The following is a 22354-nucleotide window of genomic DNA, read 5'->3' as shown; positions in this document are numbered from 1 at the left end:
CCGATAAAAAAGGCATGCAGAGCAGAGTTAACATTTTCTGGACGGTGGAGTTCCATATTATCCTAGAGCTTGCTTTTCTTTTTTTCCAATTTTCTGCAATCGCCAGGTCTACTTGAGCATCCAGGAAATAGCAGCAATCAAAATGCCATGCTCTTGAAGACGCAAATAAAGAAAAGAATGCCATCAAATGTGGCCATTCATCGCTAATATACAGCGGCTAGCAATCCGAGATTAGTAGCAAGCGAGAAGTTGTCAACCTGGCGATGCTGACGGAGGCGACGGGACATGTTAATCCTACCAGACACTGGATAAATTATCTGGATTATAAATATGTATACTATCTATATATGGGGTATAGATGCCAGCCAATCGATCGAAAGATAACACCCAGCGGGGAGGGCTCGCAGCGATATAAACATGAGCACAACGTTGCCCAGACGCGCAATCACATATATCAGCAAAAACATGAATATAATCCACGTCTGACGTTGGAGGGGGAGAAAATATTCTTTTGGACGAAGTGCCTGGCTGCCCTGTTTATACCACGATCTGAGTAAGGATAGATCGAACAAGAGAGCAATGGGAAAGGCAGTTACGAATGCAAGGAGAGCAAAGACCCGCCAGACAATTTGCTCGGCCCGTGTTGGAAAAATGAAATTCCACCTGCAAATGTCAGTTTTGTGTCGGAGAACAAGACGAAGAGATAAGTACTTACGCTGCAATGTGAATAGCGCAGAACGTCAGTGCGGTCATGAATGCGAGCATATCAAGTGTGAATTGTTCCTTGACTGTCGTTGGCTCTCTAAAACGATGGTCTTCATTCTCATTTGCCTCCCCCGAGTTGTCTGCCGAAGTGTCCGAGGTCTCTGCCACAGGGTCCGGCCCCGCCTGATTGTATGCTCTTTGGGCGCGCTTCTCCTTATATCTCTTTTTGAATTGTGTCCGGAACCCGTGTCGTTTGTCCTCGTCGGACTCGGCGTAGTTCTTGGATAGCAGTGGCGACATATGCAACCAATCCCTCTTTTCAGCATTGCGCAATTGAGATGGCATCTCGTCACTATCATACTCATACGGCAGGTGGAGTGTGATGAAGGTGTACGCGTCCTTGGGCTTATTCCACCAAGCCAGGTAAGTGACTAAGGCGCAGGCGACATAGGCCGCGGTTGAGAGCTCTAGAGACGAGATGGGTAAGTCATAAGCCCTTCTGGCAATGACATTAATTGCCACCCATGTACTCTGGACGAGGCTGAAGGCTTTTGAAAAGGGATCAGATTTGTCTCGATCTTTGATATCGCTTTTCTTCAAGTCGGACGGCTGGATGATTCCTGCTTGGATGAGGTTGACGACATTGTCGGACCGCACGGTGTAGACCCAGTAGTCTTTGGTTTGTAGAACAAATCCTTCCATCCGAATATAGTACCCTTGGGCCATTTTCCAATGTCGAAAAACACGTGCCGATGGCTCGGTTGGGTCTGGCGCCGCGTGCTCTGACACATCTTTGTCGCCGTCTTTGGTCGCCTCTGTGGATGCCTTTGTTGGCTCTGGTTCCTCTTCATCTTTGCGAGTGGCCTTCTCTGCGATTGGCTCTGACGAGAAGGCTTTATGCCCCCTGTAAACCGCCGATTGAGCAGTATTGCAGCGCGCAAGAATCAGTTTCACTTCCCGATACTCTTGAACGGCCATAATAGCCAGCAGCTCCGGTGCCATCACGACGAACATCCATGTAAGAGTTTTCACTAAATGGCCCATCCCAATGTGGGAGTTATCATCTCTCCTAAGCGAGAGATGCATCGCAGTCCAGGTGCATGCCAAAATGGTGGAGACACACGTCCATAGAATATCCCACGATGAGCGGTCGTCGCTATCAAACTGCCACCCCACCACAAGTGTCGAGTTTCTCTGGGCCAGCGCCTGGGTGGCTAGACTGAGGATGAGGAGGATCAACATGGCGTGCTGCACTGGTCGCGCTTGGGATAGGAGGCGCGTAGGGCATGACCGAGGAATAAACCAAAAGGGGGGAGGGCAGTTTTGTCTGGGATTAAGCTCAGCCGCAATTAGCGCTGATTGAGAACTGCAAGTGCTGTCGCCATCCCTGAACGAGTTAGTTTAGTGGGGGCTGACACGGTTGATCTTCAATCATGACAGCGGGAGGTGGTGAAGATAGGAAGATGAAAAGAGGAAGAGGATAAAATATTAGCAGCGAAAGCCAAGGAGCTAAGCATCGACCCGATTCGTTGGATGCAGGTTGGCTGATATAGTCGAACCACGGGTCTTCCCGTGCTAAGCACGGGGCTGCCGGTGGATCTCCTCTACTAAACCCAACTGGGATATATTCTGTCACTGTGATAAGTATATCGCACATGGAAATAGGTACGGGTCATATAAATTGTGGAATATATGCTGACTATGAACTCATGTGGTTTCCTCCAGATTCTACCTCACCAGAAATGGAAAACAAAGCGCCCTTGCCCTATATCGGGTTCTACAATATCCATGTGAAATCTGTTCCGCCTGACCTTGATGGAAACCAAGCCGGCGTATCCCACCACGTTAGCGCCCACGGCTATCGAATGGCCTCATACTTCTTCTACCGTTTGCTGCTTCCGCCATGGGTTCGTCAACCAACCCCTGTCAAAACAGCACGATTACACTCCAAGAGCAGGAACACCCCAGGAGCCCAGGAGCGCAAAGAGACATGGCCACTCCCCGACTCCCCATGCCGATGGGACTCTTCACCCTCCCACCCGAGCTGCTCCTGCTCATCTGCCGTCTCCTTTGCTCCGTCGACGTCGCCTGTCTCTCGCTATGCAACCACCGATCCCTGCAACTATTGGGCGACCGACTCGCCAACCCCAACTTCAAGATCGACAAAGCGAACAACCACAGCCGAAAGCGCGAGATCCTGCTGACCCGGCTGAGCAAGGACAACCCACACTTCTACTACTGTCACTTCTGCTCGCACCTGCACCACTGGGACCGCGTGCCTCTCCCCGGCCCGGCATTCCACCCGAACAAGCCCGCGCTTCGCTGTCTCCAAAATACAGACCACATCCCGCTCCTGGAGGCAACGCGCGTGCACAAGAACTTCTCCTACTACAAGTTCTACTACCATCACCTTCAACTCGCGATGCGGCGAGCCTTCTACGGTGATAAATACGGCATCTCGACGCGAGCCCTGCAATTCACCGAGATCCAGACCACACTCGACTCAGACATGATCACATTGCTAGCTGTGGAAGCGCGCATCATTAAATCACCGACCCCGAGCCTGGGCCTGCGCATCCAGAACATGATCGCCATCAAACGATCCGAGATCGCGCTGCTGGACAGCTCCAAGATCGGCTTCCTGGGAATCTGCGGCCACCTCGACATGACCCGCAACTTACTCCCAACCCTAATCGCCGAAACCGTGAAGACCTACCTTAACAAACCCGCGGAAAACCAATGCCAGATAAAAATCAAAATCTGCGCCGCCTGCCACACAGACTACAAGCTCGAGATCAAAGAGTACGGCACCGAGTGCCTCGCGCTGGTGATCACCAAATGGCTGGACCTGGGTTCAGGCCACCGATTCAACGACCCAAAGTGGAAAGCCCATGTTCACTATAACTGCGAAGTCAGGGAGGTCGGCCCGCGGCGCGAGGCGGGCCGGACACGCATGTACTTTGAGACAGCGCTTGGAGGGACAGTCTCCGAGACGCTGGCTACGGCGATGAATCTGTGCTGGTTGTGGAATAGGAATTTCACGGGCAGGACGGGGATAATGAAGTGGGGAGATTCGGCGTGGATCTCGCAGCCGAATTCGCCAGAGGGCTTTCTTTATCAGTAACTATCATTCTTATCCGTAATTCACATGGAAGGAAGGGACATGCAAGATCTGGGTAGGTTGTGTAGGTAAAAGGCCACTTTGATACAAATCTCAATCCACTCACTGCCTCACTCACCCCCTGTCGAAGACATTGTTGTCAATGCTGACTACAAAGAATCAAGGCAAGCCTTCCAACTCCAGCGTAACCTCACGATGCCTCGCCCTTAGCGCATTCAGCTCGGCATGATCTTGCGCAACACACCGTCTCATCTTGTCCAACTGCTCTTGCAGGTCGTCGGCCCACTCGCGGCGATAGGTAGCATGTTCAGTGCTGATAGTCTCACAAAGGGTATCGAACAGTCGCCGCAGCTCCGTGATTCGGCGTCCAAATTCGAGGCAGTAGTCGTACTTCGCGACGAGTTTCGAGGTGATCTCGTTGCGGGTTGCTACCAGGCGCTGCCTGTGGAGCTCTTTGGGGGTTAGGGTGGTGTAGGTCTCCGTGTTGGGTCGCGGGGCGATCATTCGATACTTTGTCTGGGTGTGCTGGGACTGTGTTAGAGTTAGGATAAGCACTTTGTGAAGAATGTGAAGGTGAAGAATATCTCTCTTACCACTTGACTGGCTGAAACTTGTGGCTTGTCGGCAGCCTTCCTGACGGGTATCTCCTCGCCCTGGTTCTTGATATCAGTGGTTGACTCTTCTGTTTCCCCTGGTTGACCTGGCATCACCGTTGAAGGATGAGGTACCTTGACGGACTGTGAGTCCTCGGCGGTTAGTCTTTCGTTCGGGGCATATTCGCCAAACCACATGGTAACAAATGAACGAGATCTGTGACTTACACCGGCAGGATCCATGGCTCAGTCGTGCAGAACAAGTTCAGTGCATGCGTGGCTCAAAATCACTGAACTCGGAGGTAGGGAATGGGGTTGAAAGTGTATGGAAGATGGTTGTGGGAGAGGTGGAAAGGACGAGGGTCTCGAGCAGCTGGGGTGAGTGAGTTGACATGGTCAAATACCAACCCATGAGTCCACACTTCAGTGAGTAGCTGCCCAGTCCTGCCAATCCATTTCTCAACAGAGAGACTCGAATCACTACCGCACAAATACAGAAAGAAGCAGAAGCATCTCCAACCTTTTTTCTTCAGCCTAGACAGTAACAAAGCCAAATATGTATCTAGAACAAGCTAAGGCGCTACAAATCCCTCCCCTTGCCCGCGTTCCCTTCCCCAATCCCTCAAGCCATCCCACAAACTCCTCGCAAAGCCTTCATGAAACACCACCCCATCCTCAAACCAGGAAATCCTCCCAGCCATCCACAGAATCCACTGCTCGGCCATGACACCATCAGATGCACGCAAAAGGCCGGTGGCAACATTAACCTCACCAGGCCGTCCCTCCCAAGCAAAGAACACCGTTGCACCACAGACCCCACAAAAGGTCCGCGTTATACCCTCGCTGGAGTGGTATGTTTTCGATGATCCAAGGAGTAGCTCCGGCCCGGCAGGAGAAGGCGAGATGTGATCTAGCGGAACGAACATCCATCCTATCACGTTTGTTCCGTTGACTAGGCGGCAGTCTGTGCAGAGGTCGAGGGATGCGAGCCATTTACTTCTGTCGGATGGGTGCGTCAATCCATTGCTCATGGGGGTGGTGAGGAAGTCTGGTCGCGGGCGGGTGATGGTGAAGGAGACGCCGGCGCAGTGGCATTGGGCTTGGAGACTGTCTCGGCTGTGTGGTCTTGTAGGTGGATTTGACGGAGACCGGGCTGGAGCAGAAGCCGGAGCAGGGTTATAGACTCCCAATTTCCTTCCTCCAATAGAGGCCACCAGCCCTGAAATCCCACCATCGGCCGAGGACCCTGTAAAGACATGTTCGTCATATACCCAAACTCCCTCATCCTGGCTGTCCTTGTTATTAAATATGGCGCTGGAGATAAACCATCTCCCTTCTGTAGAGTTCCATCCCCCAATCTGGCAACCGCAGGTCCTACAGAAGAAACGAGTATCGATGTACGTATAGGGGGTGAGGGTGTTAATGTGCGAGGGTGCGACGAACTGTGGCTCAACGCCGCGTGGAAGCGCGGCAGTGAAACTGCAGGGCGTGCCGTGTGTGTACCGGCAACTGCTGCAGTGGCACAGCTTGATTTTTAGTGGAAGGTCTCCCCTTGGGATGGTGATGGTGAAATGCACGGCAGTGCAGTGGCACTGCGCTTCGAGGGTTTTGTGTGGAGATTGTTGAGGAGTCATGCTGTTTCAATTAATTGAGTGTAGGTTAAGGAAGTGGTTGGTTGAAGTTTCGGTTGAACGGGATATATATATCAAGAGGAGTTAAAGAGCGGGGGCAGGAGGTTACCTCGTATTCGACGGAGTCAACTGATAATCCCGCCGGGGCCCGTGAAGGAGACGCATGTGGTTGTCTACTGGGATTCGACTTGTTATGCTAAGGGTGAGCAAGAATTTTGTAGATAATGTGTTCCTCATCAAGGTGGTAGCGTCGAAGTGGGTTCGCTTCACAGTATTGTGTTGATTAGTTAGTTACCTGATCAATTCAGCTGAACTAGGTTAGAAAGGAAGCAGATGAGAGTAAATAAAGAAGCATTACACAAGGCTCAAGCAAACGCTAGCCAGAGTAGATGTCCTCGACTGACCATACTGAGTAGCTTCACCCAAGATAACTTCACACTAACCACAACCAACATGCGAGTAGGGCTAACCTCTCCTCACTTTCTACAACTTTCTACAGGACCAAAATTGAACAGAGAATGACTGTATTGATCTCACTAATGACATGTAATTTCTCTCAGCAGCAAATGAAATTCATCGACCAATCATAAAAAATGCATCACAACAAAATGGATCCCATTTAGAAATCGTCCTCATCGGAGAAGACCTCCTCACCGCGCTTGCGGCGGGCAGCACGCTCCTTCTTCTTCTTGCGAAGCTCAGAACCTAACGAAAAGATATTAGTGACTGTTGGGATTATAAGAGGGTATGCAGGTAGGGTAGGAACTCACCAGTAAGCTTCTTCTTCTTCTCGACTGTGATCTTGTTACCCATGGCATCGAACTTGTCCTCATCATCATCGCCCTTCTGGTCAAGACGGGGGCCGGAGCCTTGGCCCTGAACCCAGTTGTGGCCGGAGGGAGTCATCTTGCCGTCCATGACGGACCACACTTCCTCAGTGAGGTTCTCAGTGAACTCACGCGAGTGAGTGATGATAACAACACCACCCTCGAAGGACTTGAGGGCCTTGGAGAGGGCACCGAGAGAGTCACGGTCGAGGTAGTTGGTGGGCTCGTCCAGGACGATGACGTGGGGGCGCTGCCAAGAGCAGGCGGCCAGGACAACCTTGACACGCTGGCCACCGGACAGACCGCGCATGCGGGAGTGAGAGACCAGCTCGGCGTCGAGGCCGAAGTTGGCGCAGTGCTGTTCGATCTCCTTGCGGACCAGGGGACGGAACTGACCGGAGGCCAGAGCCTCCTTCTGGTCAACCTCAGCGACCTGCTTGGGGTGAGAGACGATGATCTCGGAGCGAGGCAACCAGGTGTTGTCGTTGCTCATCATCGGGGTCCACTTCTCGCCCTTCATGCCGACGTTGTCACCAAGCGACCACGAGATCTCGTACTCGTAGGTGTTCTTGAACTTGCGGCGGGAGTGGATGCCAATGACGCGGCGGAGGGAGCCCTCGACCTTGTAGATCTTCTCCATGGCCTTCTCGTCATCGTCGGTGACGATCTTGTTGGCACGGTCCATGGTCTCACGGTCCTCACCGGTCTGGAAGCGCCACTGGATGTACTCAGAGGGAGTGGAGTCGAGGTGGTTATCGATGTGAGCGAAAGCGTGCTGCTTGATGTAGGCGATACGGATGTTCTCGTGCTGGTAGACATCACCCGAGGTGGGGATGAGCTCACCAGTCAGGACGTTAACGAGAGTCGACTTGCCGGCACCGTTGGGACCGATAACGGCAATACGCGAACCCAGGGACACCTGGAAGGAGATGTCGCTGATCTGGGGCTTGGGAGTACCGGGGTACTGGAAGGACATGTTGTTGACACGGGCGATGGCCTTGGACTTGGTCTTGACACCCTCAAGGAAACCGGGCTCGGGGAACTTGAACTCCATGTCGGAGGCGCTCAGCTCGTAGTAGGAGCGGGCGGAGGGGACGCGCTTGACGAACTCGCTCAGGGTACCACGGTAACGCTTAAGCTTGAAGCGCTCGTAGTGGATGACGTGCTGGATGACATGGTCCAGGAACTTGCTGTCGTGGGAGACCATGATGGAAGTGCAAGGGGAGTTCTTGAGGTAGTCCTCGAGCCAGGCAACGTTCTTGACGTCCAAGTGGTTGGTGGGCTCGTCGAGCAGAAGAATATCGGGGCTCTCGAAGACGGCACGGCACAGAGCCAGCTTCATCTTCCAACCACCAGACAGGGCGGTGATGGGGCCCTCGACCTGGGCGCGGGAGAAACCGAACTCGCCCTCGAGCTTGTTCTCGACTTCCTCCTGCGAGAATTCCAGGCCGACCTCCTTCAGTTTCTTGGTGGTCCAGCCGATGACAGTCAACTCAGTATCGGCAGCATCCAGGTCGTGCTCGACGTAGACGGTCTTGACCTCGTCCTTCTTGGGGAAACCCTCGAGCTGCTCGTTGTTGATGGCGCGCATGAGGGTGGTCTTGCCGGAACCGTTGGGGCCCAGGAGACCGTAGCGCTGGCCACGCTTCAGACGCAGGTGAGTCTGGTTGAGCAGGATCTTGGCACCGTAGGCCAGAGAGAAGGTGCAGTTGCACAGATCCTCACCCTCCTCCTCGTCGGAGGGGACCTCGTCAGCGGCAGCGGCCTCGGGAGAGGCCTGCTTGCGCAGGGACTCGGCGATGGACTTGGCATCGGCCTCACCGACGATGGCGGTGATGTAGGGAAGGGCGTTCTGGGTCCAGGTGACCACCTCGCTGTCCTTCTCGTCGACGAGCTGACCGGCGATGGCAGCGACGTAGTTGATGACGGCCTCGCACTGAGGAATCTGGCTCTTGTACTTGGGCTCCAGGATCTTCTTGAGGATGGCGGAGACGGTGGAGATGTCACCAGCGGTGGAGATCTCGGGGATCTTGCCATCCTTGACATTACCCACACGGGTGAGGGTGTCGAGGGCCTGGCGGGTCTTCTCACGGGCCTCGGGGTCGGCCAGGGTGTCGTGGTTCTTCTCCAGACGGGGCATCAACTGGGGCAAGAAAGGAGCAACAATCTGGGGGTCCTCGACGAGCTTGCACATGTTGTCGACGATGACAGCGGATTTACGCTTGATGGCAGTCTCACGCTCAACGAGACCACGGTCCAGCAGGGGAACCATGATAGCGAGGGTGGGGCCGGTGACATCGGACACGAAAGTGGTAGCACCGAGCAAGTGGACAGTCTCGGAGACGTTCTCGGGCTTGGCAACACACTTGATGAGCTCGGGAATGAAGCGCTCAATATCCTTGTTGACGATCAGGCCGCAGACCTTCTCCATGGTGGCGTAGGCGGTCTTCTTGATCTCAGACTTGGTGTCCCACATGGCTCCGGAGACAACCGGGATCAGGTTGGGGACCTGGTAGGAGAGCTGAGCGGGAGCGGATTCGACGAGGGTGTCAATGCAAGCCAGAGCGGCCATCTTCTCCTGCCACTTCTGGGCGTTGGCGAGGGACTCGAGGATGGGAGGAACGATCGCCTTGACGGCGTTGCCGTTGATCGCCTGAACGAGGGCGGCAGCGGTGCTCTGGGCGGCCTCCCGGACGGGGGTCATCTTGTCGCCGACGGCGGCAAGAACGGGGCCAATGAGTGAGGCAAGGTGAGGTTCCACACCGGGAGCGATGGTAGTGTGGGACGCAATGGCGCGGATGCCCTCGAGGGCACGCTCGCGGGCCACAGCATCCTTCTTGTTGGCAAGTTGCTTCTTGAAGGTCTCAACGGCCTTCAGGGGCAGGGTCTGCTCGGGGATGGGACCGCCGAAAAGAGAGGCGAGGTTGCCGGCAGCGGCGTTGACCTCATCGGGACTGGTCGAGACGTTCAGGTTCTTGATGAGGTCCTCGAGGACAGCGACCGACTGAGCGGTCTCCTTGCCGGAGACGGCAGGGACAGATGAAACGTCGACGGCGGGCATGTTGGAAGAAATTTTGGCGGTGAGGTGTATTAACTGTAAAGAAAGAAAGATGCAACTTTTGTCTTCTCTTCTATGAGGGGTATCGCTCGGTGTGGTGTGGTGTGTATGTTCTTGTTGGGTTGGTGGTTAACCCGTGAAAAAAAAACTGCGTTGGCTGACAAGAACGCAGCGAACGCTCTCTATGAGCGATGGGCAGGGATCTATTCTGTCTATGCAGATAGAGAAAGAAAAACAAGTAAAAAAGAGAGGACCAGACCTCTGTATGGGGTTTGGGGGAGAGAGTAAGGGTGAGATGGGAAAAGGGAGAGAGAGAGAAGGAGAGAAGAAGGGGGGGCGAGATATTTATCGTGCGGCTTGCCTCCCGACCGAAATTTTTTTTTTTTCAGTCCATTGTCCCGCGCTTGCCCGGATCGGGTTTAGCGGACTACTGATTAGGATAAGCACTCGCCCGAATCCCTTCCGGTTGATTGGATAGTCGGGACACCGCCTCTCAACGATGAAGTTACCTGAGTATGGCCGGGTATGGGTGAGGCGAATCCCGGATGAGCATCGAACGGATGATTTTATTATGATGATGATTCTTTTTGTGCTATATTTGCGGGTGAGAATGTACGACGGACTATGTTGGCGGGTGGATATCCCGGTCATCCTCGAGGGGCTATCGTGAATCCGGGGGATAGAGACTGTCAGGCTAGGCCCGGGGGCCTGGTGCTATTCCTGTCGCCACTGAATGACCGGGTGGCGCAGTCCTTTCTTTTCACGTCGTGCCCAATATTTTTAGAGTTACGAAAATTTTCTGGGACCTGTTCCGTTGGTGTCCGCGAACCAATATTCTGTCTATACAAACCTGCCTGCCTCGGTTGGCTGGCCTAGGCAAGGCCGTCAGCATGAAAGGAAAAAAAGGAGACCGGGATCTACAGGTTTCGATCGACATGGCTATCCCCGAGAGAAACAACCCTGTTTGATCGTTCGTAGTCAGGGGTAAATCAGCCTTTGTTACACTTGACTGCTAGAGGCATCTAGGGATGCTGAAACGAGGCATGTATAATGTTGTTGTATGTACTTCGGAGCCAGCGCCGCTTTTTTTTTCACTTGTCACCGCATCTTATCGGCTATCATGATGCCCCGTCACAGCCGATAAGAAATTTTTTTTAGTCCAAGCAGCCCTGCAGTGTCCGATCCCCCGAGCAACCCTTATCCCCCAGAGAGAAGAGCAGCAAAGCCAGTGGCGAAAACCGATCGGGTCGGGGGTAGGCGCAGCGATGTGGGTCTGGACCACTGGCAGAAAAAAAAAAAAAAGGAAGGGAAAAAAAAAAAAAAAAAAACCTTGCATCGACAAAAAGATTGTTTCGTTCCGCTTCAGGAGATCGATCCGGCATTCCTGATGCTTCCGCGACTCCCGCGCGACGAATCACACCGTGCTTCTGGAAGCAACGGAAGCAAGCAAAGTTTTTCATTATTCTTGGCTCGGCTTCCTCTATTCATCGCCACTGTTGTTGTGCTGTTTAGCGATGGTTACGTCGCGGCGAGCTCATCTCCCTACATTGTCGTTATTATCTTAGCGGACCCGCAGGGCCGCTCGCCCCAGTTGTCTATTCTATGGGGATTGGGGGAAATAATAGGCCCTCCCCCGAGACTAGTCTGTATGTATCTCCCTCGCCCCTTCCATCGTCTTTCTTGGCTGGGGAAGAGGATCCACTCGTAAGGCGCCCCCTTATTCCTGCAGGCAGTTATCGCCAGCTGAAGAGATAAAAGTAATCTGGGGTAGTCTCCACGCAGTGATAAGGATAAGGACGATAGTCCGGTAGTAGTTGATGTTGTACAGCAGGATCGAGCGCGCTCTGCAGTATTCGGCGCGGCGGCTGAAAAGATTTAATTTTTTCTTCAATTTTTTCTTCGCAGGGATTATTCACAGGGAATACTCGGGAGCAGCCCCTTTCTGTCTCCGTGTTTGTTTATTGGACGCCGCGCTCAGGCCTATGTCTGATACATAGCGCCCCGGGGACAACAGCCACCCTGGATGGCTGTCGGCCTATCACCGGCAAGACAAATCAAAAAGGAGAATTTTTTGCAGATGCAGGTACCGTGTCCACGGCCTTCGGACGGACTATTTTGAACTATTGGCTCGATTACCGGGTGGAACATGGCACCGCCGCCGCTGCAGGGATTGGGCGCTAAGATAATCAGGGGAACCCGGGCACGATTCAAGCAATGCTGATTTATTTACTGTATGAACACAGTGGGAGTATGTAACTATACTGCGCGGCAGTATAGAAAGATGGATAGGTACAACGTATGGTAAGCACACAAACTCATTCGCTATCGACAAAGTCCAAGCTACCCAACCGGTCGAGAGAGAACTTGGGATTTCGGCATATCGCATGTCGGCATCAACAAGGGTTAAACATCTCCCGTATCTCCCACAGCAACCCAGCTATCCTCCTACAGCGTCACCACGACGCCTTAATCGCTCGACGACGAGCTCGATGAGCTGGAGCTGGAGCTGGAGCGCTTGTGCTTGTGCTTCTTCTCCTTCTTATGCTTCTTGCCCTTCTTTTCGTGCTTCTCACTGTTCGGTAACCAGATACGTCAGCCAAATGCATCACTTCGAACATCTCCCACACAGACCCAGACCCAACTTACTATTCATGATGCACAACATTCGCACCCACTGCACCCAAGATCGCACCGCCCGCAGTGCCCATCGCTCCACCACCCATCTTATGGCCCATAAACCCGCCCGCTGCACCGCCGATCAAAGTCGATCCTAGGCCGCGCTCGCCCTCGGGTCCTACCGCGCCAGGCGGGTATGCCTGCTGCGCGCCGGGGGGTGCGTTGCCGTAGTACGAAGCGCTCTCGCCGCCGTGTTGGGGCGGGTAGCCCTGCTGCGGGGGGTAGCCCTGCTGCTGAGGGTAACCCTGCTGAGGATAGCCCTGCTGCGGTGGCTGACCTCCGTATCCGCCCTGCCCGCCGGGGTAGCCCTTCTCGCTGTAGGGAGGCGGGTGGCCCTGTTGGCCATAGGGTTGTTGGCCGTATTGTTGCTGTTGCTGTTGGAGAGGGTCAGTTGCTTTTCTTTACTCTGCGCAACGGTCTTGTCTCGCGCGCAGTCTGTCTGCGACTCACTTCAGGAGGGTAGTAGCCTTGCTGAGGCGGGGCGCCGTAATTTCCCTGCGGTGGGTAGCCCTGACCACCCTGCTGGGGCGGCTGGCCGTAGTATTCACCTCCGTAGCCTTGCTGGGGAGTACCGCCGTAATGGGACATGATGGATGTGATGAGTATGTGGATGGATTGAAAATGACAGGAATAGGAAGGGAAGCTGACCGTGTCAGGGGAAGCAGTTGGGTTATAAGTGACAGCGGGGCACCGAGGGGTCTGCACAGCCACCGTCTGACTCCACAGCCACAGCTATATTTATAACACGAATGATTATGATTGTTGAGATCGTATGAGGTATAGGGCGTGCTGCAGAATAGGGACAGAGTGTACAGGAGGCACATCTATGTATCCGTAAGTGTACGCTGCCCAGAAAACTGATCTTTTGGCCTACGAGAAATATTAGGCAGAGAAGTGAGAGACAATCATGACTTAGTAGGAGATATCTTAATACGAGATTTAGTAAGGTCATCTAACCTATTTCTAGATACACATGTAGCTCGGGCCGTATTCAGCGTGGCATGTTGTACCAGAATCCGTGGGTAGAGCTCTTGGTGCCTAACCCTAATTGCTCCGTGCTTGCTCTGATTGGGATGTACCTCTCCTCTGGACGTTTGCCATATTCAACGAAGCTATAGAATTGTGCAGATTCCTTCTTCTACTTGTATCATTTCTATTTTCTTAAGATCCTCTGTGAATCAGTTGTCTCGCTTTCTATTCTCTATTCCCTACTCTTCACATTTTGATTCACTTCTACCACTACCGCTTCCCTATTCACGTTGCCATTCACTTATACTGTGTCTTCCTTCTATTTCGCTATACCTATTGTTGCTTCATAGTCAGTACGACCTCGGTCTATACCAAAGTCCCCCTTTAACACTTTTACTATCCTCGACTCCCTCACACATCTTCATCTCTATCAACATCAACCTCGACCATTCACGGCTTCACATCATCCAACCCATGGCCAATAAGACACACACACCCCTCCACCCTCGAACGGCCACCAAGCCAAAGGAGAAATCCTTCAACATGCCCTTCAGCACTGAGGTCGAAATTTTCGATGAAGCGAGGAGCATCTACACCAAGCGGGCTATATTTCAGGATGGCCACGCCACTTCTATCACTACCATAACTACCGCAACTACCACCATCAAGTCCGGCTTGGTCTTGGTCAAACCGGCAGACATGACACCCTTCCACAAGGGCTACGACGCATTCATCCGCCAGCAAGAGCAAAAGCCTCTTTCGGCCCAGACTCACAAGAAGCGGATCACCAAGGCCAAAGCTTTCGCCCCGCCGGACACGACCTCTCCATCTCAGGGTAGTTCTCTCACGGGCACCCCATCGCTCAAACCTATTGTGCCCACGGCTAAGAAGGGCGTTTTCCGGGTTATCAAGCCTCGTCGCGGTCGGATGGATCTGGCCGAGCGGCTGTGGAGCGGGAAGGCGGCCTTTTGTAGATGAGAAGACGGTGGCTTGGTTTGTGCTGGAGTGAATGACAGACTGGGGTGTGGTCGATAGCTGAGAGAAGGCTGACAATTGATATCTGGACGCTCTGTCTTTCTTTCGTCTAGTCTATCCTCCTTTAAGTACAACCATTAGCTGTCTTGTTAGAAACATCTGTTACGAGCGCATTATTATCATCTGTATTCAATAGTTCGACTCTCTAACACATTTAATCATCTAATAAACTAGCCCCCACATAATCTCAACATGAGACTCTCAGGATACATAGAGGCATATTATTTCGGCGATTCCTCCAATCGCAAAATGAACGCAAGGGAAGGATTCAACTTGGCAAGCATTACGGCAGGGTCTGAGCGCCGTCGAGAGCGGCTCTGATGCCAAATCATGTTGCAATCTTAACATTGGATAACTATAAGCCAAGAAATTCCAACCTGCGATGTCGGGACGTGTCGTAGGTTTCGAGAATTCGAGATAGGTGGTTGACGATGGGGTATGTAAAGCCTCAGCTCCACTGGCACGGCTAAATACCGAGTCTGGGGCTAAACTCTGTCTCCGGGGGCCAATGGCATACATAGTATTCATTGTCCGCGACTGCCAGTACATAGTTGATTATCGGCCAACTTCCGAAAGCCAAGCAGCCAAGTTTCTCCCCGGGGCGCCGACTCTCGAGGAAGTTAAACCCCGAGTAGGAGATAGCCATTCACTACCGAGAATTACCGAAAGAGACTTTCAACACGGGATTGTTCCTCTGATTTTTTTACCGGTGACCCGGTGGGCGTATTCGGGGTGGCTTGCGGGGACCGAGCCAATTTTCTTCATCTCCATCTCTCCATAGTTACTCCACACTACACACACACCTCGGCCTGGAGAAATCAACCCCGGAGTAAGTCTCGCCCGGGGAGGAACATGCTCAGAAATACGGAGCCCAAAGGGGACAGTTCTCTCTAGAGTGTCTGCAACAACAGACTGGGCCAACAGAGAACGGGCAGCTCGTATCCCCCATGCCGAATTACCGGACCTCTAGCAGGCTCGGAACTTTTTCTGTGGACCGCACCTGACAAACCCTGATTCGTGCTAAATCCCCTGGCTGGGCCGCCTATTCCCAGAAAGCTCAAGATCAGCATTCCCCGAGAAACCAGGAAGCGAACCCGTGCTCATAAGCGGGGTTGGGCTTGGGGAGCTTGACGGACATGGTGTCGGTTACTTAAGTCGCGTGGCTCCGGCTTTGTTGTTTTCTCTCTCTGTCACCCTCTCTGAACCACCAGCCATGGCGGACATCCAGGAAAAGCCCCAGCAGACCAACGAGGAGGCTACTTCCTCGCCGGAGATCGAAGAGCACGTGAGCGGCATGCAATATGTGATGACTCGGATTCCGACTCTGGTGCCGCCCATGAGGCCGGCTCCGAACCCTTTCAAGGCGCTCGCGCTGCTGAATAGACAGCAATGGCTATTCTTCTTGGTACGGGCTTGACTTACCATCCGGACCATGAAGAGTACTAATGCATCTTAGGTCGCCTTCCTCGGATGGACATGGGATGCCTATGATTTCTTTAGTGTCTCTCTGACTGCTACGGACATGGCGAAAACCTTTGATACCTCGGTCACAGAAATCACTTGGGGCATCACCCTCGTGCTCATGCTGCGGTCTGTCGGCGCCATCATCTTCGGTATCGCGTCTGATCGCTATGGACGCAAATGGCCGTTTGTCGTCAATCTGGTTCTGTTTATTGTCCTCGAGCTGGGAGCCGGCTTCGCCCAGACCTACCGCCAGTTCCTGGCCTGCCGCGCATTGTTCGGGATTGCTATGGGCGGTCTCTACGGGAACGCCGCTGCCACCGCGCTCGAAGACTGTCCCCCCGAGGCCCGCGGCATTGTTTCCGGTCTGCTGCAGCAGGGCTACGCGTTTGGCTACTTGCTTACTACTGCGTTTGCGCGTGGCTTGGTCAATACCACCTCGCATGGCTGGCGCCCTCTGTACTGGTTCGGGGCGTGCCCGCCTGTTCTCATTATTGCTTTCCGTCTGTGTCTGCCAGAGACTGATACCTTTATAAGGCGACAGGCGATGCGGGAGCAAGTGAGGGGTGGTGTAGCCAAGTCCTTCGTAGAGGAGGGCAAGGTCGCGCTCAAGCGTCACTGGCTGCTATTGATCTATATGGTGCTGCTGATGGCGGGCTTTAACTTTATGGTACGTAACACCACTCCTAAAGTGGGTTGTGGGTAATCGCTGACTCGTCCTAGTCGCATGGATCGCAAGATCTCTACCCGACCATGCTGGAAGACCAATTCAATTTCTCTTCCAACGCCGTCACCGTCACTCAAGTGGTCGCCAACCTGGGCGCGCTGTCGGGCGGCACGCTGTGCGGCTGGGCTAGTCAGATCTTCGGCCGGCGGTTCTCGATCATCGTGATCTCCATCGTCGGCGGCGCGCTGTTGTACCCATACACGTTTGTGGAGAACCACTCGGTGATGGCGGCCGCCTTCTTCGAGCAGTTCATGGTTCAGGGTGCCTGGGGTGTGATCCCCATCCACCTGATGGAGCTATCCCCGGGTCCCATCCGCACTTTTGTCGTCGGTACCTCGTACCAACTGGGTAATCTGGTGTCGTCGGCGAGTTCGACCATTGAGTCGACCATCGGCGAGCGCTTCCCGCTGCCTCCGACCAAGGAGGCGGCCCATCGCTACGCGTATGGCAAGGTCATTTGTATCTTCATGGGATGTGTCTTTGCGTACACGATTCTTATCACCTTGGTCGGTCCCGAGCATCTCGGCCGCGAGTTTGACGTCGAGCATGATTCTGATTTGGCGGAGGTTGCTGCCCACCGTGGCTTGGAGAACCCTGTTGATGATGTTAGTGACCCCGAGAAGGGGGCCGCTAAGCAGTAGGAGTAATTTGCTTCGCTTTGGTTTTTTTTGATGAAGTATATACCCGGTCGATGCTTATGGATGTGAATTGTTATCTCGCCGAATTGGAATATTATCGTACTATCAATCCTAATAAGATGATTCATGGTTAGCTATGCGTTTGAAGATCCAAATCGTCAATAACTATCCCGAGAATCATGGTGGATCCGTGTCTGCTTAATATAATTGTTCACTCTAGCGTGCGCCAGTCGTCGGGTTGAAGTATCTTCATCTCCACTCTACAACTCGAAATGAAATAAGAAATCAGCACCTACCTTGCCCCTTTTTCCCGGGTCTTACTCGTCCTTTTATAATTCTCCAGGCTGCGGGGAGATCGGCCACCCCGCAGACACCCTGGTCTATTTGTGTTTACTTACGTAGTGCCGTATGCTCTAGGTCACGCCATTTGCTGGCAAAATGCACTAATTCGATTGCGAGATTATGTGCTCTAATTTCGAAAAAATACCACCACCTCCAGTATCCACAACTGCTCGGCAGTTAGGGGTCCGACTTGGGGAGAGGTATTTCCACTCAGGCCATTTTTTTTTCCTACCCTAAGATACATAATATTATGTTGAGCGGCGCCAACTGCAGGTACCTACCGTATTTGGTTGCTCAGCAGATGGCTGCACAACGCGCGTCCAGCGTTTGACCAGCCGTTCATAATAACCGTCGATCATGCTAGTGGTGTCTCACTTCTGCGCCGCCTCGACTAGTCTCACCTGACACGCTGAATTGCGGGAGGCAAATTATTATTTTAGGACAAGCGAAAAGTACAAAAGTCAAAGTAGAAGTAAAGAAGAGTTCAATCTGTAACAAGAAAGCCTGGTTAACAAGAAGCAGGTAACGTAGTACTCTGTAGTTCTGCCGACCCGCTTAGTGCCAAGTCCGTCTTTCTCTCGCTCCCGAATCTTCACCTTCACTCAACTTATCCATTCCACTCGCACATTCCTCCCTTCCTCCCCCTCCCTCCACCCTTTCCTCCTCCCTGTGCGATCGCTCCCCCTTGCCAAGAGAGAGTCCGTGGGCGCTGGATGAGTCCCGGCTCCGCCTCCCTCAAATGCACAGACGCTCGTCTGGCTCCCCTGTCGAGGCCGACGACGATTCAGCCTCTCGCACCACCACACCCCCCTCCTCCTCGGACGATCATGGCTCCAACTCCATCGATTCCGCCAACGAGAAATCGCGGTCGCAGATAGCCCCCCGAGGCACCTCCTTCGACACTCGCCGTGACGGCAGCTCGACGCCGCGCTCCCGGAATTCGAGCATGTGGCGCACCCCGTCCTCCCATCCGTCCAACGATACCAAAACCATGCCATTGGCCTCGCCCCGGCTTCCGATGGAGGCCCCTTCTTCCCCGGATGGCCGCCGCTGGCGACAGTCTCGCCTGCGGAGTCCTTGGACCAGCTCCATCCTCACGGCCTTCACAACCTGCGTCGCGGTCGCGTTTCTCATCTCGATTATTCGGTCGTTTAACAGTCGCCAGGTCGGGAGTAATGGCTGCGGTGTGCCCATGATGAGTCCGACTTTTATCAAGATGTTGGATTTTGACACGGAGCACACGCGGTTCGCCAGCAAATACAACCTCTACCTGTACCGTGAGGAGGGCGTGGACCCTTACACCCAGGATAACATCGGGTTGAATGGCGTGCCGGTCTTGTTTCTTCCCGGCAATGCCGGTAGCTATCGACAAGTCCGGTCGTTGGCCGCCGAAGCCTCCCGATACTACTATGATGTGGTGCGGCACGACGAGGACCGGATCGGGGCAGGCGCCCGCAGCTTGGATTTTTTCATGGTTGATTTCAATGAAGATATGGCCGCGTTCCATGGGCAGACATTGCTGGATCAGGCCGAGTACGTGAACGAAGCCATCGCGTACATTCTGTCGCTTTATCATGATCCCCGGCGGTCGCGGCGCGATCCCGGGTTACCCGACCCCAGCGCGGTCGTTCTCATCGGGCATTCCATGGGCGGGATTGTGGCGCGAACGTCCTTGACCATGGCCAATTACCAAGCCAATTCAGTCAACACCATCATCACCATGTCGGCGCCGCACTCGAAACCCCCAGTGTCTTTTGACTCGGACATCGTCCACACCTACAAACAAATCAACGACTACTGGCGCGAGGCCTACTCGCAGACCTGGGCGAACAACAATCCCTTGTGGCACGTTACTCTGATTTCCATTGCGGGTGGCTCGCGTGACACCGTGGTGCCGTCGGATTACGCGAGCATCTCCTCTCTCGTTCCAGACACGCACGGCTTTACCGTGTTCACCTCTACCATTCCAGACGTGTGGATCGGCATGGACCACCTGTCAATCACTTGGTGCGACCAGTTTCGCAAGGCCATCATCAAGTCACTGTTTGAGATTGTTGACGCTCGGCGCCCGAGCCAGACAAAGCCCCGAGCGGAAAGAATGCGGGTGCTGAAGAAGTGGTATCTCACTGGACTTGAGTCCGTGGCTGAACGGACGCTCTCACAGAAAGAACCGAACACCCTCTTGACTCTGGAGGACAATGCAAACACGATACTTGCCCAGGGCCAACGTCTGATCCTACGCGAGTTGGGCCAACAGCATGGGCCAGATGTTCGCATGTTGCCGATCCCACCTCAAGGTGTATCGGGCAAGAAATTCACGTTACTCTCGGATCAGCCAATTGATAAGAATAGCAACCTCGAAGTGCTCTTTTGCAGCGTCTTCCCACTGAGCAATGGCCGGTCAACCGTGTTCTCTTTGAACTTGGATTTCTCTGGAGGCACTGTGGGCTCGACCCGCCTCGCTTGCAAGAGCGCCGCCGACGATGCTATTCATCTGCCTGCTTCTACGCGGCAATCGCAGTATCCGTTCGACCGCAGCCCGCCATTCTCCTATCTTCAGTACGACCTCGAGGACCTTGCCGAGCACCAGTTTGTCGCCGTTGTGGACAAAGCCAATGCCCCTACTCAAGGATTTGTGGTAGCTGAGTTCTCAGACAGCTCGGATGCGATGATTCGTGCCAAGGTGGGCTTGGGTGGTCTGCTAAGTGCCGGTCTAAAGATGCGTCTCCCTGCGAATCGGCCCATGCTCACCGAAGTGAGAATTCCGGCATTGCATTCCAGTCTTCTTGATTATCGACTCAAGATCACGCGGCACCCCCAGGGCCAGGAGTTGTTCGCTCCTCTCTTGCGGCAATCAATTGGCGACCCGCACGAGTCCAAGTTCTTTGTCAACGTCGATGATGTCAATGTCAACCTCCACGGCATGGCGCCATTCATGCCACCGCCGCTCCGCGAACAGGCTGCGTCAAATGGTGTCTCGTTCCAGCTCTGGACTGACCCGAGCACCGGTTCGACGGTCGACATCTCGCTACAGGTGGATATCACCAGCAGCCTTGGCGAGCTCGTGATGCGGTACCGCACCATCTTCGCTGCATTTCCGCTGCTGGTTGTGGCGCTTGTGCTCCGCAAGCAGTTCCAGGTTTACGATGAGTCGGGATATTTCATCCCTTTTACCGACGCCCTGGACCGTGCTATCCGGTCTTCGCTTCCGCTTTTGCTGGTGGCCATGTCGCTACTTGCTTCCTCCCTAGCTAGCCATCAGACTCTCCCTCCGAGGGACGACCCATTCCACTGGCGGACGAACTCCACTGAGACTCCCATCGACTTCACCAAGAATGACCTGTTGTTGGGATCTCAAGATACATTTTTCTGGTTTCTGGTTCCGGTCTTCGGACTCATCAGCGTTGGCGCCTGCGTTATTGTTAACTACCTGGCTCTGGCCATTGTCAACATCTTCTCCCTGATCTATGGGGTCATGCACAGCAAGTCGGGGTATATCCGTCGCGAGGAACGAGGGTACGCCGAGCACTACTCCTTTGGATGGACTTTTGCTAATTGCAGCACTAGAAACCTGCCAATTTTCAGCCCGCCCACGCCCCGACGGCGTATCATCCACACTGCATTCCTCCTGCTTCTCGTCGCAACCATCATCCCCTATCAATTTGCCTATATGGTGGCCTGTATCGTGCAGCTAGCCACATGCGTTCGGGCACAATGGCACGCCAAAGAAACCAAGTCCGCATCCCACCTCAACTTCGGCAACTACGCGCACTCGATTTTGATTCTGATGCTGTGGGTCTTACCAATTAATGTCCTGGTACTCCTGGTCTGGGCCCACAACCTCGTGGTACACTGGTTCATGCCCTTCTCCTCGCACCACAACGTCCTTTCCATCATGCCCTTCCTCATCCTGGTAGAAACCATGACCAGCGGAGCAATGATCCCCCGCATAACCACCCGCTTCAGGCACGTCACCTCGATGATCTTCTTCGCCATCGCCATCTACTCGGCAATCTACGGCGTCTCCTACGCCTACCTCCTCCACCACCTCGCCAACATGCTCGCTGCCTGGTTCGTGGGTCTTTATGTCTTCGGAAACAGGCTTTCCCCGCGCCGCTTGTGGCGCATTATTGACGGCGAGGAACAAGCTCCTTCGGAACCGGGGAGCAGCCACGTCAAGAAGAAGCCATGATTTTTTAATTCTATGTTAATTTTTTTTTTTCCTGTTTTCTTTGTTCTTTTTCGAGTCTCCTTTTTTCTTACCTTACCTTTTTGTTCTGCGTCTATGGAGTTGTGTTGTGCATTTGGGAATGGAGTTATGGTGGGTTTCTTTTCTTTTCATGTTTGTACAGATGGCGAGATGATTGAGTCCTTCCTGTCTTTGAGATGAGACTAGGCGGATGGACGGATGGGGTTGGAGAAGGGCCAGTTATTTCTCTAACCCGCTCCTCTCTACCCACCGGCAATCTCCTGTCTCTGCTCTCTTCTCTTTCAGTCCTGTTCCTCCTGCATCCCGACCCCTTAATCTTCCCCCCGCTTCCCCCACGGTGGTCTGTCCGTCTAACTCCATC

The 22354-nt window shown here is 53.6% G+C and overlaps 9 protein-coding genes across 9 annotated transcripts; 4 read left to right on the top strand and 5 right to left on the bottom strand.

The window, feature by feature from the left end:
• Window positions 1-711: 711 nt before the first annotated feature.
• On the bottom strand, window positions 712-1947 carry N7474_001655 (uncharacterized protein; the record flags this gene model as incomplete). Its single annotated transcript, XM_057193070.1, has 1 exon — window positions 712-1947. The coding sequence occupies one exon, from the start codon at window positions 1945-1947 to the stop codon at window positions 712-714; it is 1236 nt and encodes a 411-aa protein (XP_057058023.1).
• A 661-nt stretch (window positions 1948-2608) lies between these two features.
• On the top strand, window positions 2609-3829 carry N7474_001654 (uncharacterized protein; the record flags this gene model as incomplete). The annotated part of the gene is made up of 1 exon (XM_057193069.1): window positions 2609-3829. One exon carries the CDS (start codon window positions 2609-2611, stop codon window positions 3827-3829), a length of 1221 nt encoding a protein of 406 aa, XP_057058022.1.
• A 156-nt stretch (window positions 3830-3985) lies between these two features.
• On the bottom strand, window positions 3986-4617 carry N7474_001653 (uncharacterized protein; the record flags this gene model as incomplete). The annotated part of the gene is made up of 2 exons (XM_057193068.1): window positions 3986-4351; window positions 4420-4617. The coding sequence occupies 2 exons, from the start codon at window positions 4615-4617 to the stop codon at window positions 3986-3988; spliced, it is 564 nt and encodes a 187-aa protein (XP_057058021.1).
• Window positions 4618-4991: 374 nt separating this feature from the next.
• Window positions 4992-6053, bottom strand: N7474_001652 (GFA family protein; the record flags this gene model as incomplete). The annotated part of the gene is made up of 1 exon (XM_057193067.1): window positions 4992-6053. The coding sequence occupies one exon, from the start codon at window positions 6051-6053 to the stop codon at window positions 4992-4994; it is 1062 nt and encodes a 353-aa protein (XP_057058020.1).
• Window positions 6054-6669: 616 nt separating this feature from the next.
• N7474_001651 (putative translation elongation factor eEF-3) lies at window positions 6670-9938 on the bottom strand (the record flags this gene model as incomplete). The annotated part of the gene is made up of 2 exons (XM_057193066.1): window positions 6670-6755; window positions 6821-9938. The coding sequence occupies 2 exons, from the start codon at window positions 9936-9938 to the stop codon at window positions 6670-6672; spliced, it is 3204 nt and encodes a 1067-aa protein (XP_057058019.1).
• A 2642-nt stretch (window positions 9939-12580) lies between these two features.
• N7474_001650 (putative glutamine-serine rich protein MS8) lies at window positions 12581-13199 on the bottom strand (the record flags this gene model as incomplete). The annotated part of the gene is made up of 2 exons (XM_057193065.1): window positions 12581-12985; window positions 13062-13199. The coding sequence occupies 2 exons, from the start codon at window positions 13197-13199 to the stop codon at window positions 12581-12583; spliced, it is 543 nt and encodes a 180-aa protein (XP_057058018.1).
• An 855-nt stretch (window positions 13200-14054) lies between these two features.
• N7474_001649 (uncharacterized protein) lies at window positions 14055-14558 on the top strand (the record flags this gene model as incomplete). The annotated part of the gene is made up of 1 exon (XM_057193064.1): window positions 14055-14558. The coding sequence occupies one exon, from the start codon at window positions 14055-14057 to the stop codon at window positions 14556-14558; it is 504 nt and encodes a 167-aa protein (XP_057058017.1).
• A 1270-nt stretch (window positions 14559-15828) lies between these two features.
• N7474_001648 (sugar transporter family protein) lies at window positions 15829-17444 on the top strand (the record flags this gene model as incomplete). Its single annotated transcript, XM_057193063.1, has 3 exons — window positions 15829-16020; window positions 16072-16746; window positions 16800-17444. 3 exons carry the CDS (start codon window positions 15829-15831, stop codon window positions 17442-17444), a joined length of 1512 nt encoding a protein of 503 aa, XP_057058016.1.
• A 1078-nt stretch (window positions 17445-18522) lies between these two features.
• Window positions 18523-21975, top strand: N7474_001647 (GPI inositol-deacylase; the record flags this gene model as incomplete). Its single annotated transcript, XM_057193062.1, has 1 exon — window positions 18523-21975. One exon carries the CDS (start codon window positions 18523-18525, stop codon window positions 21973-21975), a length of 3453 nt encoding a protein of 1150 aa, XP_057058015.1.
• Between the last annotated feature and the right edge of the window lie 379 nt (window positions 21976-22354).

The sequence above is a fragment of the Penicillium riverlandense genome (assembly GCF_028828495.1).
Source record: "Penicillium riverlandense strain IBT 135883 chromosome Unknown utg000001l_segment0_segment0, whole genome shotgun sequence".
NCBI lineage: Eukaryota > Fungi > Ascomycota > Eurotiomycetes > Eurotiales > Aspergillaceae > Penicillium > Penicillium riverlandense.
This window is presented reverse-complemented; position numbering and strand designations above follow the sequence as displayed.